At 43.6% G+C, this 16,952-nt stretch overlaps 1 protein-coding gene across 1 annotated transcript; it reads right to left on the bottom strand.

The window, feature by feature from the left end:
- Positions 1 to 192: 192 nt before the first annotated feature.
- FAM177A1 (family with sequence similarity 177 member A1) lies at positions 193 to 16,418 on the bottom strand. The gene is made up of 5 exons (XM_037396135.1): positions 16,130 to 16,418; positions 11,903 to 12,079; positions 5,009 to 5,075; positions 3,219 to 3,316; positions 193 to 2,414 (listed from the first exon to the last, which is right to left on the bottom strand). Exons 1-5 carry the CDS (start codon positions 16,214 to 16,216, stop codon positions 2,202 to 2,204), a joined length of 642 nt encoding a protein of 213 aa, XP_037252032.1. The 5' UTR covers positions 16,217 to 16,418; the 3' UTR covers positions 193 to 2,201.
- Positions 16,419 to 16,952: the final 534 nt, after the last annotated feature.

Genomic DNA, 16,952 nt, shown 5'->3' with positions numbered 1-16,952 from the left:
ATATGCTAAAAACTACTACATGAGATTGTAAGGAAGGGGTGGAGATAGTATAGTATTTTGAATTTCAGCACTTGAACATTCCAGCAGGATGTGTGACTCAGTAGATGGAAGCTATGAACAGGCACGTGCACCTGTGTGCAGACATAAAAGTTTCAATGACCACACAATTTTAAAAGAAAAGCCATAGCCAACTTCCAGTTCAAAAATTATATTAAATATAAAATAACCAATTAATGCATTTACAGAAAAATTAAACCATTATGAAAGTAACCACTTTCATACAGTTTGCAAAAAACTGAAGGAAGGATTAAGTTAAGGCACAGTGAGTAATACAGTATTTTATACAAAGAAGTTTAAACCCAAGGCAGTGAGACCATTTCTGATGCAACAGATAATAGGGGGAGGGGAAACCAACACAACTGACACTAATGTCTTGGCAGAAAAGCAAAATATCCTTCAGCTGTAAAGGTTTTACCCTTGAGCTACATGAGGCTTTCTACCTCTGACAGTATAAGAACTCTCAACAAGCTGCTTTTCTGTGTGTTCCCCAGGTGTTGAACCAACTCTCCCTTGCAGGTGTTTTGGGCTGAGGAATGACTTTACACAGCTGTCAGCACCCTCTGTCTTACAATTCAAAAAGAGGCAAAGAACAGAGTATCAAAACGGATGGAATAGAGCTGATGAATCCTCCTCATAAGACCTTCTGTAGTGCTGGAATGGTAAGGGCAGATGAGAGGAGAGGGAAGTTGTGCTCTACAGGCAGAGGGTTGTCTGAAATATATAATTGAACGCTGGAAACTAATAGCCAAGTCAGCCAGCCTCCGGTGTTACGTCAGGCTCCTCAGTTGGTAGTGGGACCAAGGCCAGGGACATATGACGATACCCAGCACAAAATTTCACTGAAGTAATGTTTTACATGGTAACTAGTACAGATTCTCTGCTCCTTTATCTATAATAGTTCTGTAACAAAAGTGACTGGGGCACTGACATCTGATTGTCACAAAGTAAATGAGTCACCTTTTACAAGCCACAGCAAAATGACAGTCATTGCAGTTAAAATAACCTTAATTGGTATTTGGGGCTATTTAAAAGCTTTGGAGCTACCTGCATTTCACTTAGACAAAAAAAAAAAGTTACTGTTGTTGCAGGACTGCAACGAAGTTTTGTTTATTTAAGAAAAAGAATCATAAGTTTGGTTTTGTGATTTCTAGTTATTCATGTATTCTGTGCTAAAGGGGTTACACTTGCAATGGCACATCCCTTACTGGTAATTTAACACTAAGCAAGTACTCTGTTTAGGTTAATCAAGTACACTGACTCAGGTAAACTATGTCCAAAAAAGTTTTCATAGTTCTAGACTGGTAATGTAGGCAGTGTCTGGTGCATTCAGTATAATTTAGCAAGACCTTAGTTTGTTTCCCAGACTGCTGGGAGCAATATGAAGTATTCAAGCAGGTGGATCTCTTTATTTTTGGACTTGGGAGTGAGAACATCTTACACTGATGCTAGTTCTGTACTTGGCTGCAGCACTGAATGGAACAGCTGAGCACTGTCAGCCTCCAAAAGTGCTGGTACTTGTCAGTAAGTTCTTAAGGGTGTTTACAGCCTCCTTTAATGTTTTTCTTTAATTTAAAAAAAAAAAAGTCAGTGGACCCTTAAATCTAATTAACATTAAATCTAACATTATCTCGTGTTAAACAACAACAGAAAAAAAATACATGCATACAATAGTGACAATAAATAGGGGAAATAAGACACTATTATAATGACTTGAGTTACAGGGTATTGATTCCTATTAATCTATTCACAGAGAGCCAAGTTGCAAACAATGTGCAAATCAGAAATAGGTGTTTTAGAAGTAGGAAGCAGCACTGCATCTGCAATCCACAGGGGTTACAGACACAGCAATTCAAGGAAAAGACATTTTTACTTCTTTCCACAGAAATTAGCTCACACATTCAATTTTAGACCAAATGTTTGTAGTGCAATTTCCATTTTAACTGAAGTGCCAGTTTGGCAGAACACCTCAGCCTTTATTAGGCAGACAGACTGAACAGATACTGCCTAGCTCTCTCCTGATCAATAAGAATGCTAGAAGTTGTTATTTCACTGAACAAGTATAATCCTATTTTTCCTGCTTCTTATAGCCAGATTGTGACACCTGACACTTCCTATTTCCTACATTATACAGACCTTTACACTTAAGGAGGGACAGGAACTACATCTTGTTTGTTTTCCCCAACAGACTGGCCATCTCCCTCGTTTTCAAAGTTTACATTCACAAATGAAGTGCATGCTGTTGCTTCAGGCTGGTCTGTCCGGACAGGAGCTTCAGCCTGGGGCTTGTTCTGCTGTTCCTGATGCTGTCTTTCTGCTTCTTCCGACATCTTGTTTTCCTGTTCCTCCTCTTCCTCCTAAAAATAGATAACTGGATTTGTAAGCTACTGTTTACCACTTACTTACATTCAATTGAAGTCTTTCCATAAGAGTATACCAGTTCCTATTAGGAGGCAAGGATGTCTGCTCCACTAAAAAACAGGCATTAGTTGGTAATAAAATGAGGTATATTCCAGAATTCCTTTTATGGAGAAAAAATAAAATAAAATCACCCAAAGTGAGGATTAAACTGTGTTAAATAAACACCAAAAAAAATCATGTGTCTAGACAAGCACTTTTTAGTCAACAGCAATAGGTCTACCTTCTCTAAAGCTTTTTCAGCTCAATAATAAAAAGCTATCAAAAATTAAAAAATCATAGTAAAGCTTTAAATAGGTTTCCTCTCTCTTTCAAATAAAAATTATTAAGGCTTTTTTTTGCATAAAGCACTGACTACCTATCATCATTTCCAGTTATAGTTTAGAACAAATGGTAACCTTTACCCTTGACACTTTGTTGAACAGGTTTTAAGAGTTGGAAGTATACTCCTAGCAGCCACCCCTTTGCAGTGCCCAGTGCTCCATCCAACTTCCTCACACTTGACTTGAAAATGCATTGTACAAGCGGGACCTAGCCCGTTCTAACTGATAAACTGGCGAGAAAAGGCTGATGTATAGGCAGGCATTAATTGTTTGTCAAATGAAAACTGAAGGCAAACTGAAATAGGGGTTCTAAACCCTCATTTTAATGCTGGAATACAAATTAATTTCTTTTTTTTTTTAAAATACCAGGGAAGGCAAGTTGGAGAAAAGGAAGGTAAGAGCCCTATCTCACACACATACCTCTCTCTTCATTCTGTAATACTCATCAATGGCATATTGGTATTTTGGTGTGCTTATCCCCAGCACAGATGCAATCTTTTCTCCCAGGAAATCACACACTAAAAAAAAATAAAGAGAGGTTTACATATGATTAGTATCTAGAAGAAAATTCTTAAGCACAGTTTTATTTTAAAAGGTATCCTCATCTTTCCTGAATGGTTTTCCATAGTCCTACTTCACACAAAAGACAAAACCAAAACCTGCTAGGCTAATCTACTTGTATGTAATTATTAGCCCAATATACCAGTAGTTGTCCTTTAAGATAAAGAATGAATGAAAGGAGAAGAACATGGAAGTCAACGAAAATATAGATGGTGGCGGCATTCGTTTGAATTCTACTGGTTTCAGCTTTGAACCCCGGTTTGTTTTGCTAGGGGATCAGTTAAAGGATAAGCCTTTAACTGAACTTGGAACTGACAAGTAAGGTTAGACAAAAATACATGGCTACCAATTGCACTGGCACTTCAGTCTAACGGACCCAGTGAACTAGAGAGTTATTTATTGATACATGCATACTTCAAGTCAGTAGGAGTTTTAACAATGTTCTGTGTTGCATCCTAATGGATTAATAAAATATTTAGGTTTTCAGCTGTCTCAGCTTTCAAGCTGGAGGCTACACGCAGCGCTGCTCTGCTAGAACAGGTAATGCAGCATCACAAGTGTGGAACCAGGGGTTTGTGTCAGTCAGTCTCTACCAGGGTGATGGCTACAGCACTGCTGCTTGAGTAAAGGCAAGCAGGAAGCCAAATATATTGCACTTCAAATTACAAATCTGCCGAGGACGCAAAGGAGTTAGTTGTCTTCAAGGAAAACAAATTCGAAGTTGGCAATTGACTGCTTCAATGAATATTCACAATAACTAACTTTACAGATATGCTGGCGTCTAGAGCTCTGTGCAGAAGACCAGTTCGAATTACAAATGTAAGAAGCAAAACTGAAGTGGGAAGAAGGAAGTACTAATCTTCAAATTAATAAAAGACTTCTGAAAAAAGGAAAGCAGTATCTTTGTGCATGAAGAACAGATATGACAAGGAATGGAATTACACTGTACATTAGAGAAAAAGCACTTCTAAAAGTAAGGATAAGTTAGTTAATAAAATAAACTGCCTATAGTTTTTTTAAAAATACACAAAATTAGATATACAATGACAGAAACACCACATTTGTCAAAAAAACCAATAAAGGTACTTTACACCTTGGGAGGAACATAGACTGGGACAAGTATTTTTAAAACTTGGCAGAATTTTGTGAGGTCCACACGCCAAATAAACTTCTATGCAATGAGTTTAAGACTCTTGACAACAGCCTTATTTTTATTTTGTAACCTCAGAAGTCTGCTGTAATGCACACAACTAGATGGGATAATTATTAGTTGTCTTCATAAAAACTGTCAGTTTAGTTACTCCAAACAGCATTCTTTTCAGATAATGTCACACAAAACGCTTCCATACAAAACCAAATAGAAAGCTGATACACTCCCTTGCCAGCGCTAATGGAGGAAAAGGGGGGAAAAAAGTGTTCAGCAAAAGGGTGTTTCCTGTTTGTTCTTCCATTCAAGAGTTGTTGATTGAAAGTAAAAAAAAAAAAAAAAAGTGTCTAAGGCAAGAGAATATGTCTCTACACGTTAAAATACAGGTTCATTCATAGTTTTGAAAAAAATGACCAGTAGCTCACAAAGATGATTTATGGTCTGTGAACATGACTTTCAATATTCCACTACTGGCTTACCCAAAAATTACATAAAGCAATACCTGATAAGGTTGATGTGGCAACTCGCAGCATGTGAAACCACAAGTAGGGGCCCCATGTGAGCGTTGTCTGTAAGAACAATAGTAGTATGAATACATAGAAGTGTTTGTTCATGGCTCTTACTAATACATAAAAAAGCTCAAACAGATTGAGAAGAAAGATCTGCAATGCTTCCCGTTTGCCAGCTACCACAATATTCTTGCTTTAAAGTAAGTCCAGACCAGACATGCATGAAGCAAAGTATCACCCTAAGATATAAATATAACGACAGTTTATATCTGGGAGAATCTGTTTCATTGAGTTTTGTTTCCTGCTCCCAGACTTGGGAAATGACAAGCATCCACCTCAATCCCAAGGTAACTCCTATAGCTAGAAAGACCTTTCCATAATGTTCTGAATTCCATCAGCCCTAGAAGAGAAGTGGGTTATCCAAGTAGCCCCTCATTACAATAACGAGAAAGCTGCAAAAGACTATTTAAAACCAAACCTTCAAAGTGGTCCCTGAGCAAGGGACCACTTCCCAGTACTTACAACTGCATACAAATTGCCATTTGGAATTGCATCTGAGGAACAAAACTAGGAACCGTGAGGGAGGAAGAGCTACCGCAGCTCTGAGGCAGCAAGGGACAGGCTGACAAGGAAAGCACCTGGGGTGGCATGAATGACGAGGAACACAAAACCAACAAAACAGGGCTCAAGTGGGATCACCCCAAGCATTTGCATGAGCAAGGAAGTCTCTCTGAAGTGCCTGCACACTAAGGCACGCAGCATGGGGCATGAACACACGGAAATGGAGACCTGTGTGCAGCTGCAGGGCTGGGATCTTGTTGGGATCCCCAGAGAGGCAGTGGATGGCTTGCACGACTGGAGCGCTGCAGTGGACAGACTCTTTAGGAAGGACTGGCCAGGAAGACGAGGAGGAGCTGCCCTTTGCACACCTGTGGTGTCTTTGCTGCCACAGAGAAAGCACTGCAACCTCCAGACAAATTGAGATACTTCCACAGAGGAACTTAAAGGAAAGTTAGAACTTAACGGGCATACCTACACTATCCTCTTCACTAAGGAAAGAGGCTGTATCTCTCTTTGAAAAGAAATTAAAAACAAGCCATGTAATAAAAAGGAGAAGGAGAAAAGCAGATTCCAGTCTTAATGGGGAAGGAGCTGTAGGCTTTCACTTCTGTGAAAGGGCAAACTCAAATTTCATAGTCACCTAAAACATGTTTATAGTTACGGTCTGTTGTACTCAGGCAAGATCTCTGTAGAGGTACTTTCCCTGTAGAAAGCAGCAATTAAGAGTGTCAGCTTTTATTACGTGAAACCCATTAACTCCATCAGTTCCCTATGTGTTTATAACTTGTTGCTAAACACTGTGACAGTAAGCATTTTCTGTGATCTTATTTAATAGCTATCTGTACAGGACAACCAATATGACTGTAAATAATATGGCTATAGGGATTCATTGGGACAGCCTCAGTACGCACGTACGCAAGCTACAGGACTTTGGTGTTTTCCAAGCACAGCCTCTACAAATCAGTGGCAGCAAGAAATCATCTGTCAAGCCAGAACCTCAAGTTGGGCAGGCTGAAAAAAGCCAGATGCTATATATTTTTGGCAGCGGGCATGGAAAATGTCCTGCCAAGGTAAAAATGTAAGCAAAACCAGCTTGCTATCCTGCCTGCACAAAAGCACCTCGTTGTGCATCCAGCTCGATGATTATGCACTCAGTTGGCAGACAGGCTAACAACAATCATTTTGGAGTTTGTTCAGTTGAGGAAGTCAAGAAAAGTGCTGGAAAAGCTTGTTGCCACAGGTGCAAACAATGGCATTGATGAGGTTCTGTACAATCCTTCATAATGAGGTGACAAGATGAAAAAGCATTCAACACAGCGTGCAGGACAAACGGACCTGCTGCGCGGCTGTACGCAAGAAGCTACAAGAGCCCCTGGAACATTTAAGAGTGAAAAGACCAGCTGAACTTCAACGTGACAGAACTAACTCAGACACAGAGTATTGCAACACGTTTGTGGCAACACACATGTAGGGAACATCTGAGGCTTGGCAGACACAGAGGTTCTATTTCCACTGTTCCCCGACCGCAATTAAAAACCAGTTTGGTACGTTGGAAGCACTTTAAGTTCAGCTTCATGGAAACCTCTGCTCTCTGACAAAGCCCAGCAAGATGCTTCTTCACCCCTGCCAAGCAAGGCTTTGCTGGTCCCCTGAATTTAAAAAAGGAGCATCCTTTGAAGTATCTCAAAAGGCAATACAAAACCATGAGAGAAGCTACTTCACACGAATTCAAGAGGAGAAAGGAGATGCCTCGGGAAGTAAACCACCAAGAACAACCAGGAACAAGGGAACACCTCCAAGGAATAACTCTCCTTTATTTTCTCCCCCCTTCACTTCCCAAGGGTACGTTCGGGTGGTTTCCCAGAGCACCTCGGAGACTGAAGCAGGAGTGGCAATGTGAGGCGAGAAGAGGTACTGGAGAAAATCAGAACTGCTCGGGTGATATGAACGGGGCCATTAGGCAATGGCTCAGTACAAACGAACCCTACTCCGTGAAGCAGCTTTAATGCACTGAGTGGTACAGAAAACAGTACCCAAGTCAGGTCCTACTAATGCTCAGTAAGAACCACACACCCAGACACTGTACATCAACCTCCTTTGGCCAAAGAAGCCTTAATGTTCAGTCTTTCGTCAATGCAAGGCCACAGTAATACTCTATTTCTTGACTGGAAACAAGGGGCAGCAGTATGAAACACAGGACACTGGCTTATTATAAGGGGACAGGATGTCTCCCGCCATCAGCCTCTTTAGTACACGTTTCTACAATGCTTAATTATACTATTCAGCTTTCCTGACTTTATTTTGTTGTTTCAAATAGAAAACACAATGGTTATGACAACTGGTTTTTAAATTACAAAAAATCTTAACGTACCACTTTAATCCAAGTGCTGCATTTTAAATAGGAATGAGCACAATGGATTCAACCATTGATAAAACCAAGGGGGTTCTGGTCTAACAGAACATGATTTTGTTTCCTAGTACAGTACTGCTGAATGGAGCACACACGCACTCCCCTGAACTTGCCAGATTTCAGTCAGTCCCTAATAACACTTGAACTTTCCGAAGAACGCAGGGTTTATCTTTGCCAGAGAAAATGGCAAAATAAAGGAAAAAATAATTTCCTGATTTAAGAAAAAACAAATCCCGTATTTAAGAGTTAATATACACCACCAAATAGATACTTTTCCACTGTTTACTGTGCCAAGATGCATTTCAAATTAGTTTAACTACTGACTGGCCATTGCTGTAACAGGTCTTTTAGTGTATGCACCATGTCAAACTGTGGCACCTAAGACAAGCCAGTGAAAACAACATCAGAGACACACATACCATCCTCCATCAAAAAGCTTCTGCCATATTATGAGTAGCCATTACTTGGTCAGTGACTATTTTTCTCCCTCATCCCCAAATTGTTAAAAGAAAAATGTTTAACAGTCCTCAAGAGAGGACTTTTTGCTGTTTGAAGTTAAGCTCCTTTTAACTACAGGATATCAAGATAATCTCCCTGCAAAAACGTGTTTCAATCTTTCTGAGCACTGAAAGTTAATAAAATTAAATCTCTTCTGGTGCTTTGTTGCAGAGATGTTCTCAGGATGAATTCCAAGGTTATCACCAACAGTTACATTACTGACAATTGCTCTGCAAAGATTTACACTCCACTTTCTGCCTATTCATGTAATAGGTGAATGCAACAAAGAGCTTATAGCAAGCAGCCCTCCAAGGATAAACAGAAAAATTATCTTCTAAAACAGGTTAGGGAAGTTTAGTTACAACAAAATAAAGTTTTGGTGGACAGGTGCAAAATGAGATTTACATATAAAGTGTAAGCATCTAAGTCCTTCTAGACAGACTAGAAGTTTCAGTTAAAATTAAAGCATTTACGTAATTAAAGCATCTATGTTTTAATATGAGAACACACAGATAATACTGAACGCTACTATCTAAAAAATCCAGGGGGAAATGTATTAAGCATACCCTGTGTTCTAGATTCAATTCATTCTTTAAAAAAAACCAACAACCAAAATACAACAGAATGGACACTCCAGCCCAAGAATGTTAATGAAGTGAGTGCTGACCTATAGAAGTTATCAGAATTGTTTCCCTTAAACTAATTTAGAGGCTGCCAGGATGCCAATACCAGCTGAGCTTTGAAATTTCACGATGCAAAGTTTCTATTCAAAATATTAAATGTGCTTTTTTAAAAAGTAAGTTGGACCAGAAACAGCTATTACTTGCAACATACTTTTTCATATCCCAACTGAGATAACAAGTTTTAGACATGCTGGTCTCAGCAAACTGACTATTTAATTGCTTTTATAAAAATGTTTTTATTGTAGGATTTGTAAGGCAGCTGTTGGCTAAAGCATCAAAGCTCAGCTTGGACTAACATTTCTCAGTTGAGTGTCTCAGCTGGGATACACGAAGCATGCAGCAGATAAGGTAAACTTCACTTAATGGCAACCCTTGCTCTAATCAAGTTAATTCTGTCAAAGTAAAAAGCAATACATAATAAGGCATACTGCGCTCCACAATAAACTGTTCTGGTCTGAGGGGTCCTTTTATTAAAAAGGGTAATAAAAATTAAGCTATAAAAGGAGAATAAAGCCATTGTCACTGTGCCATGCAATATACTTTTTGCTATTCAGAAAAAAAATCCTTGTTAGGAAAGCAGGAGAACAATCATGCCGCATTCCCAGCTGTTGTGCACGTTTGAGGGCTCTCTAGTTAAATGTCCATTTCTACAGCAGCGTGCACTTCTCTGGCCTCACAACACATACATTAAGGCTTATGAGCCTTCCCTTGCTGCACCACAGTGGAACTCTTCTACCGAGAAGAAATGGCACAAGAAGTTACACAGATCTGGTCCCCTGCTAATTATAGTTGGGAAAAATCTCTTATACATCCGTGGATATCTGACATGACCTGCATAGTGGGGAACAGATCTGACTCTAAAGGTACCTGAACATTACCGTAATATTCAGTAGGTTTCACAGTTCTTGCATTTCTTTTTGTAGATCCTTGCAGAGATAAAAAAAAAAAAACTGAGCAAGGCAGCTTAACATCTACTCACTGTTTGCGAGTACAATACATTTATTTTCAAACCAAAAATGTCAAGTGTATTTTATACCGATGATACCCTACATGCTCTCAGGCTAATGTTACTTTTCGTTGTAAACAAGAACTACCTAGCAAGAAAGAAATAGTGGTACCAAGATGAAGTGCAACAGCTTCACCTGGGAATTGCTATGAACCAAATCCCAGCTGAATGCCCACAGTCTCACTGCAGCTCTGTCCTCAAACCACCTTTTTTTTTTCCCCTTCAAGACAAATTCATTTTACAGAGGGGGAAAAAAAGAACCAGTTGACAGTCCCTCCCAAAGCAAAGCCCTTATGGTTCACCACTTCTTCAAAAGAGAATGAGCAGAAAGTCAACCTCTTTACTACAGTCCGTTCAATAAGGGCAAGCTCTCCCAGGGTGGATATGCATGTAAATAAATACAGGCCCTACCACTATACAGTAAAAAAGAGAGCTGAGAGCTTCAACCACAACATTTCTTAATTATGGATTCCCAAATGATGGTGCAGAAGTCATTTCAACAGCAACGCCAAGTAGAAAACAGGGTACCAGTTTCTGTGCACACCAAGACTCTTCTCTGGAGCATGGGAACGAGCAGCTACACACCAGCGTCTGCCTCCAGCGTGCAACCAGGCGGGACAAACTGCTGCACAAAGCAACGGCTCCCGGCACATCGGGAAGGACCCAGCCAGTTTCGAGCCTCCACCTCTATCGCAATACAGGCAACAGAGCCCAGAGAGGGCCAGGAAGGGAGCCCACCAGCAGGCAGGGAACAGGTCCGCAGACCCAGCTTATTGGGGTAAGGAGGGCAGAGAAAAGAGGTGGCTGGGACACCAGTTCGTGGGGGTGTCATAAACGAAACATGAGACTCAGTGATGTGGAGAGATGAAGAGAAGGATGTGGCTCTTCTCTAGGGCTGACTGCCAGAGAGCAGGGAGCTGCTGCTGCCACAGCTGGCACGCGCGGCTCTGAGCCTTGCAAATACACCATCATCACCGCAAACCAGATTGTCAGAGATGCCAACTGAGTATAACACTATATATTTCCTTTTACCTCGAAGTATAGACCCAAAATCATGACAAAAAGGAAAACATACTTTAGCAGCTACGTCACACGCTACTGGAGACAGCTTCAATTGCCAAAACTCCACTTGAATTTGGACCCCATAAATGGAGACTCCATTCACAGGTCAAGCAACATCTTAATGGCTTACAAGAAGATGAACATTACATACACAGACTAGGCAGGTCCTTTAAAACCTGTTTTTCACATACTATGAATTACACCAGTTTTCCTTTTATTTCTGCAAGTCATTTGTTTCTTTCCCTGCTATACTCTTTTTTTAATCATATCAAATTGCTGGTATGGTAACACTAAATTACAGGTTCAACTCTCCACTGTCACCAAACAGAAAACAAATGCCTTCCCTGCGCATTTTTTTAAAGAATAATACAAATCAAGGAGACACCAAGCAAATATTATTAGAGGGAGAAATGCTGGAGAGGACAGACCAGAACTGTGAAGAAATTAAACCCATTTCTAATTAATAGGGCTACTTTAGTGGAGAAGGACTCCAGGACAAAACAACTCAGGAATATTTCTCGGATTTCTCAGTCCCTAGCACCAATCTTATTAAGGGAACCTTTAATACAAAGTACTAAATCAGATTTATGACACAAAAATTAAAGTATAAAATATGGGTAGTTACCCAGTAAACCAGAAGTGGCAATTTATCAAGTAAAACACCTACAGGATCTACAGGCGGCAACAGATCTTTTTTCTCTTGTTCATCTTCCTCTTCATCTGTGCTATATTCTTCCATTGTTTCTCCACTTGCAAAATGAATAACCCTCCTTGGAATTTTCTTCTTCTTTCCTATGACACCCAGCTCCACATTCTCAAAGCCTCTATCTCCATTTGCAAGTTGCTATAAAGGAGAAAAAAAAAATCATTATGTCAAGTACACACTTCCAGAACTGGAAAAGCTCCTCCTTAAAAAAATTCATGGGGTATTTAAAATATTTTAGATTGATTAGTATATACAACGGACATTTGTAAGAGCTTGGCTGTAGGTAAAGATACGACTGAAACATTATTGTTTGCAGATACCTGAAAACTGACCTCTCCACTAAAAATAACAAAAAGATGAGTGCCTTCACTTCAGCATGCACAGGTGGTATTAAAAACATCTATTCCTAAAAAGCACTGTGATACGTAAGAGTTTCTTAGCAGGACACTTTTCTTTAAGTAACTAGATGAGTATATACGTGTGAATATATAAAAGTATCTTTGGTTTTGGAATTAGTCTCAAGTGAAATTAATCAAGCAGCTCATAGGCTGTAGCCACCACCTCTTTGCAAGCTTAGACAGACACCTCCAGGACACAACAGAACTGAATAAAGGAGAACTAAGCAGCCGGGGTCAAGCTTTAGAAAGATGCATCTGCCTTTGTGGGCTTTCAGCAGTGATCACGGTGAGTGCCAGGGACGGTGCTAAAAGAACAACCCTTAGTTTTGTGGCTAAAGACATATAAAAAGAGAAGTACAATGTCTGGGTTTGTTCTTCCAGCTGCTGAATGCTACAATGCAGTCTTTGGGTCACAAGCATTAAAAAATATACTCCTAGTTCAAAGGCCAATCAAAAATTCTTTAGGCTAGCAACTCCTGCAGGCAGAGAATTTTAGTAAGGTTTTGTACTGTAGCTCTCAAAACAGAGCCTTCGCCTCAGCAGAGCTTTTAGATACTACTGCATCAAATGCACAAAACTGTTCTGAACACGCTTCTGTCATGCAGAGAAGGACACAGAAGGTAGAAAATGCCAGCCACATGTTTTTAACGTACCATGAAAGTTTTTAAAAATGCACGAGCTCGTGTTATTTGAAACCGTATCGTAAGGAATGAGATGTGTGTACATGTACGCAGAATTCAGGCTGCATAAAATGGGCACATTCCAATTTTCGACTTCTTGCCTATGCAAACTCAATGGTCTCCACAGGTCACAATTCAAAATTATTAATAAAAATATGTATTTTATCACAGAGCTGTAAGACATCCCTTAATTGTTGCAAGCCCAGCATCACCATTCCCATCTCTTAACGCTAGATTACGCAAATTAGCTTTGCAGCACAAACGGGCTCAGTTAGCTGGGAAAGGCAGCGGGCACAGCAGAGAGGGGCAGGAGGGGGCCGTGGAGAGCAGAACGGCTTCCTCCATTCCAGGCACAGATTTTTCTCGTGCCCATAGAGAAGAGGGAGGGAAGGTAAAGATCACGTGCCAAGCACTACAGCGTGGAGAGGGAGCGCACACATTCATCATCTCTCCCAGCTCTCATACCTCCACTTCTCAAAACTGCAAGTCATTTCAGCTTCCCCCAGCATCTCTTTAACTACCGCAGCACATTTTGGGCATTTTCCTGGGGGAGCGCAGCAGAATGAAGCAGCAAGTTTCCAAGAGGGTAATTAAGCTGAAATGGCATTACATTTTCATGCAGAGTTACATTTTCATGTAGAAAGACCAAACCGACTCGCTGGGGCCCAGCGCACTCTCTCTGCTGCGTATCAGTCTCGGGAACAGAGCACGAGCAGAACAGCAAAGCTACAGAAGTACAAACGCTGAGAACAGTGGAGCAACCTAAGCACAGGGAGCGCTCCTTGCTGCCGCTATAAAAGCGGGCACCACTTACTGTGACTCAGTTCTGTAGTTTTTGGAGCAAAGAGCACCACAGAATCAGTCTTTTATGAACATTTCACGCTCCTTTATTGGCATCATACAATGATGCCATTTTTCATGTTTAGTCACAGTGCTGAAGAGCACTATTTTTTGCAACACAGCATCACAAATATTGCTGTGATTAACCACAGCAAGCAACATCAGCCTCTCCTTAAGTTCCCCTAAAGGCACAGTCTCTTCATCTGATTTTGGCTTGTTTAACTCAAACGCCTCAAATATTTTAACTTAGAAAAAAATTGTAGTTAAAATTTAAAAAGCAGGCTTCAATTGCCTGCACAGCCATCCCACACTCCACTTACACTACCTACAGCAAGCAGCTCTGCGTAGCTGGTACTGGTACAAAGTTGCAGACAAACGTGGTAGTTTGAGACAGTAGGGTTTCCTCAAGGAACAACGAATCTGTTTCAGAGTCCTAAATCATTAAATAAAACAATATATATCAGCTGTTGCTTTTGTGATTACCTAGTCAACAAACCTGGATGTGGGTTTTATTCATCACTGTAACATTGGTCCTTTTAATTTTTACATGCACAGCATCAATAAAAGCCAACCTTCCCAGCTGCAAGCTGGAAGTTCAGCATTAACAAATTTTCTTTTATCTTTCCAAAACCGTGGCAATACAGATCTGTACAGCTCAAATGTTGCAGCATCTCCTGTTTGGGGGCTGAACACTTTTGATCTTCCTTTACACATCTGAACTTCTTTTCCAATTCAAGAAGTGGTTACAAAGATCATTCTTCTAGTCCGTGGCTTTGGTCAGGTTGCCCACCTCACCTTTTTCCACAGGCTTGTCCCTTTCCAACACATTATACGGACCTTGAAAGACTCAGCATTTGTCTTAACCGAGTGCCATAAAAGTATTTACTTTGGCTTCTGTTCCCGCAACAATTAGACACAAAGGCCTTGTGCTTCTGCCACGCTGGCTAACACTCTTAACGCACGTGGGAAACACCGCAAAGTGACTTATTTTTCTTTTTAGATACCCTCTTGGAATTTTTCTTGGCTTTACGGCACCCATGGAAACCTTGCCCGTCAGGAAGTCAGCGTATGAAACCGCTGCTCCTTGTTCACCCTCTTCACACCCACCCTCTCACCTCAGCCTTTAGCCAGAAACCGCGTGCGACCAGGACACATTCTGACAGCGCTGGTACAACACCCAGCGCAATGGAAATTCAGCCACATCCAAAATGCCATTAAAATAAATAAATGATGATTAAGGATGAGGTGTGCCAGGACACCTACATGGAAGCTAGGAGAGCTCACACAACTCATACTAGGTGATGCAATAACGTCAAGTTTCATCAAAGAGAGGAGAAGAAAAGCAAAAAGGAAGAGGGAGAGCAGGCTGGTCACTTTGGCATCTTGGAAGCCACTGGGCTCAGGTCTCCTTGCAAAAACTTATGACCCAAAACGCTGAAGTTGCGATGTCCGCTCCCCCTCAGAAAGATGAATAATTCAATTTACACAGCTCGACTCACCCGACAGTGCTACTAAAAGGCTGGTAATAATAAGAAATATTTCTAGCCGTGTTATCTTGCCTGCCTTACCGATTTCATTTGTGTTGCTTTCCCTGGCTAGGCTTTTTTTTTTTTTTTTTGGGGGGGGGGGGGGGGGGGGGGGTGGGTTGGTTGGGGTTGGGATTTTTTTCTCTATCGCCTACTTTCCAGCCTTGCGTTTCAACCGAAATTAAACAGCATGAGCCCTTCTCAAACGGAAGACACAATAACAGGGCGAGCGCCGACTGCAGGGCCCCCCCCCGCCGCCGAGCGGCTCGGGGCGCGGCGCCGGCACCGGCCCCACGGACGGGAGGGCTCTCGGGGGCCGCTCCCACCGGGGCCGCTCCCACCGGGAGCCGGCGGCCCCGGCCAGCCCCGCGCCCCGGTGGCCTTGACAGGGCGGCGGGAGGCGGCAGCCTGCCCCGATGCAATATTCATCAGGCTCGTTTGTCAGGGCATTGTCTGCCGGCCCCGGCTGACACCCGAGGCGCCGCGCTCCGGTAATTACGGAGCGCTGGAGGGAAGGGCGGGCGGCCCGGCAGGCCGAGCCCGCGCCCAGGCCCCCGCGCCCCGCCACCCCCACCGAGAACCGGCCCGCGCCGGGGGCTCCCCCCGCGCCCAGCCCCGGCCCGGCGGGGTTCAGGCCGCCACCGCCACCCACGCCCCGGACGGACCCCAGCGCCGCCGCCCCGAGGGGCCCGCCCCCCCGCGGAGCGGGCTGCCCCGGGCCCCGCCGCCGGGCGCCCCGCTCACCTGCTCGGGCTCCATGGCGCAGGAGGCAGCCGCGGGGCCGGCGGCGGGCGCGCAGTAGAGGGTGATGGCGGACAGCCCCTGCTCCATCCTCCCGCCCGCCGCGGCGCCGGGGGAGGGCGGCAGCGGGCCCGCCGCGGCCCAGGGAGGCGAGCAGCCGGGCGGCACCGCCCGTCACACCGCCCGCCGGGGCGGCGCTTGCAGCCCGCCACCGCGCCCCGGGCCGGGGGGGTCCCGCCGGGGCCGGCCACGCTGCGGGGCCGCGGCCCATCCGGGAGAGACCCCGGGGCGGGTGCCAGCGGCCGTTGCCCCCTTCCCCGCAGCTCGCCCGGCAGCGAGCGGGGCCCTGAAGGCAGCCGGGCACGGCCCCCGCGGCGGGCAGCAGGCATGCCCCTCTGCGGGGAGGGAGGGCGCTGCGTGCGGGGGGGAAACGCGCCCGTCATCTTGCTAGAGTACTGTAAAAATCTGCAAAATGACAGATAATGTACTTGGGAAGCGCAGGAAGTTACCCGGCAGTACTGAGGAGTCGTCCCCGCGGCAGGGCCGAGCCTGCCAAGCCTTTCCCTGCCTGCGCTTGGCTCCGGCCGTGCAACGCATTCGAAAGGACAAACCACGGAAGGGGAAGAAGCGCCCAGCGGGGGCGCCGGCCCCGGGCCGCCGCCGTGTGCACCGGGGGTCCCAGCCGGCAGGCAGCGGCGCTGGGCGCTAACCCGCTGCACGGGGAAAAAACTGCTGGAGGCAGAAGCATTTGAAACGTCCTCCTTATTATGGGACTCGGGAGTAGTTCTGCTTTGTTTAAGGTTAGAGCCAATGGCTGTAACATGCA

This window comes from Falco rusticolus, chromosome 7 (assembly GCF_015220075.1).
Source record: "Falco rusticolus isolate bFalRus1 chromosome 7, bFalRus1.pri, whole genome shotgun sequence".
NCBI lineage: Eukaryota > Metazoa > Chordata > Aves > Falconiformes > Falconidae > Falco > Falco rusticolus.
This window is presented reverse-complemented; position numbering and strand designations above follow the sequence as displayed.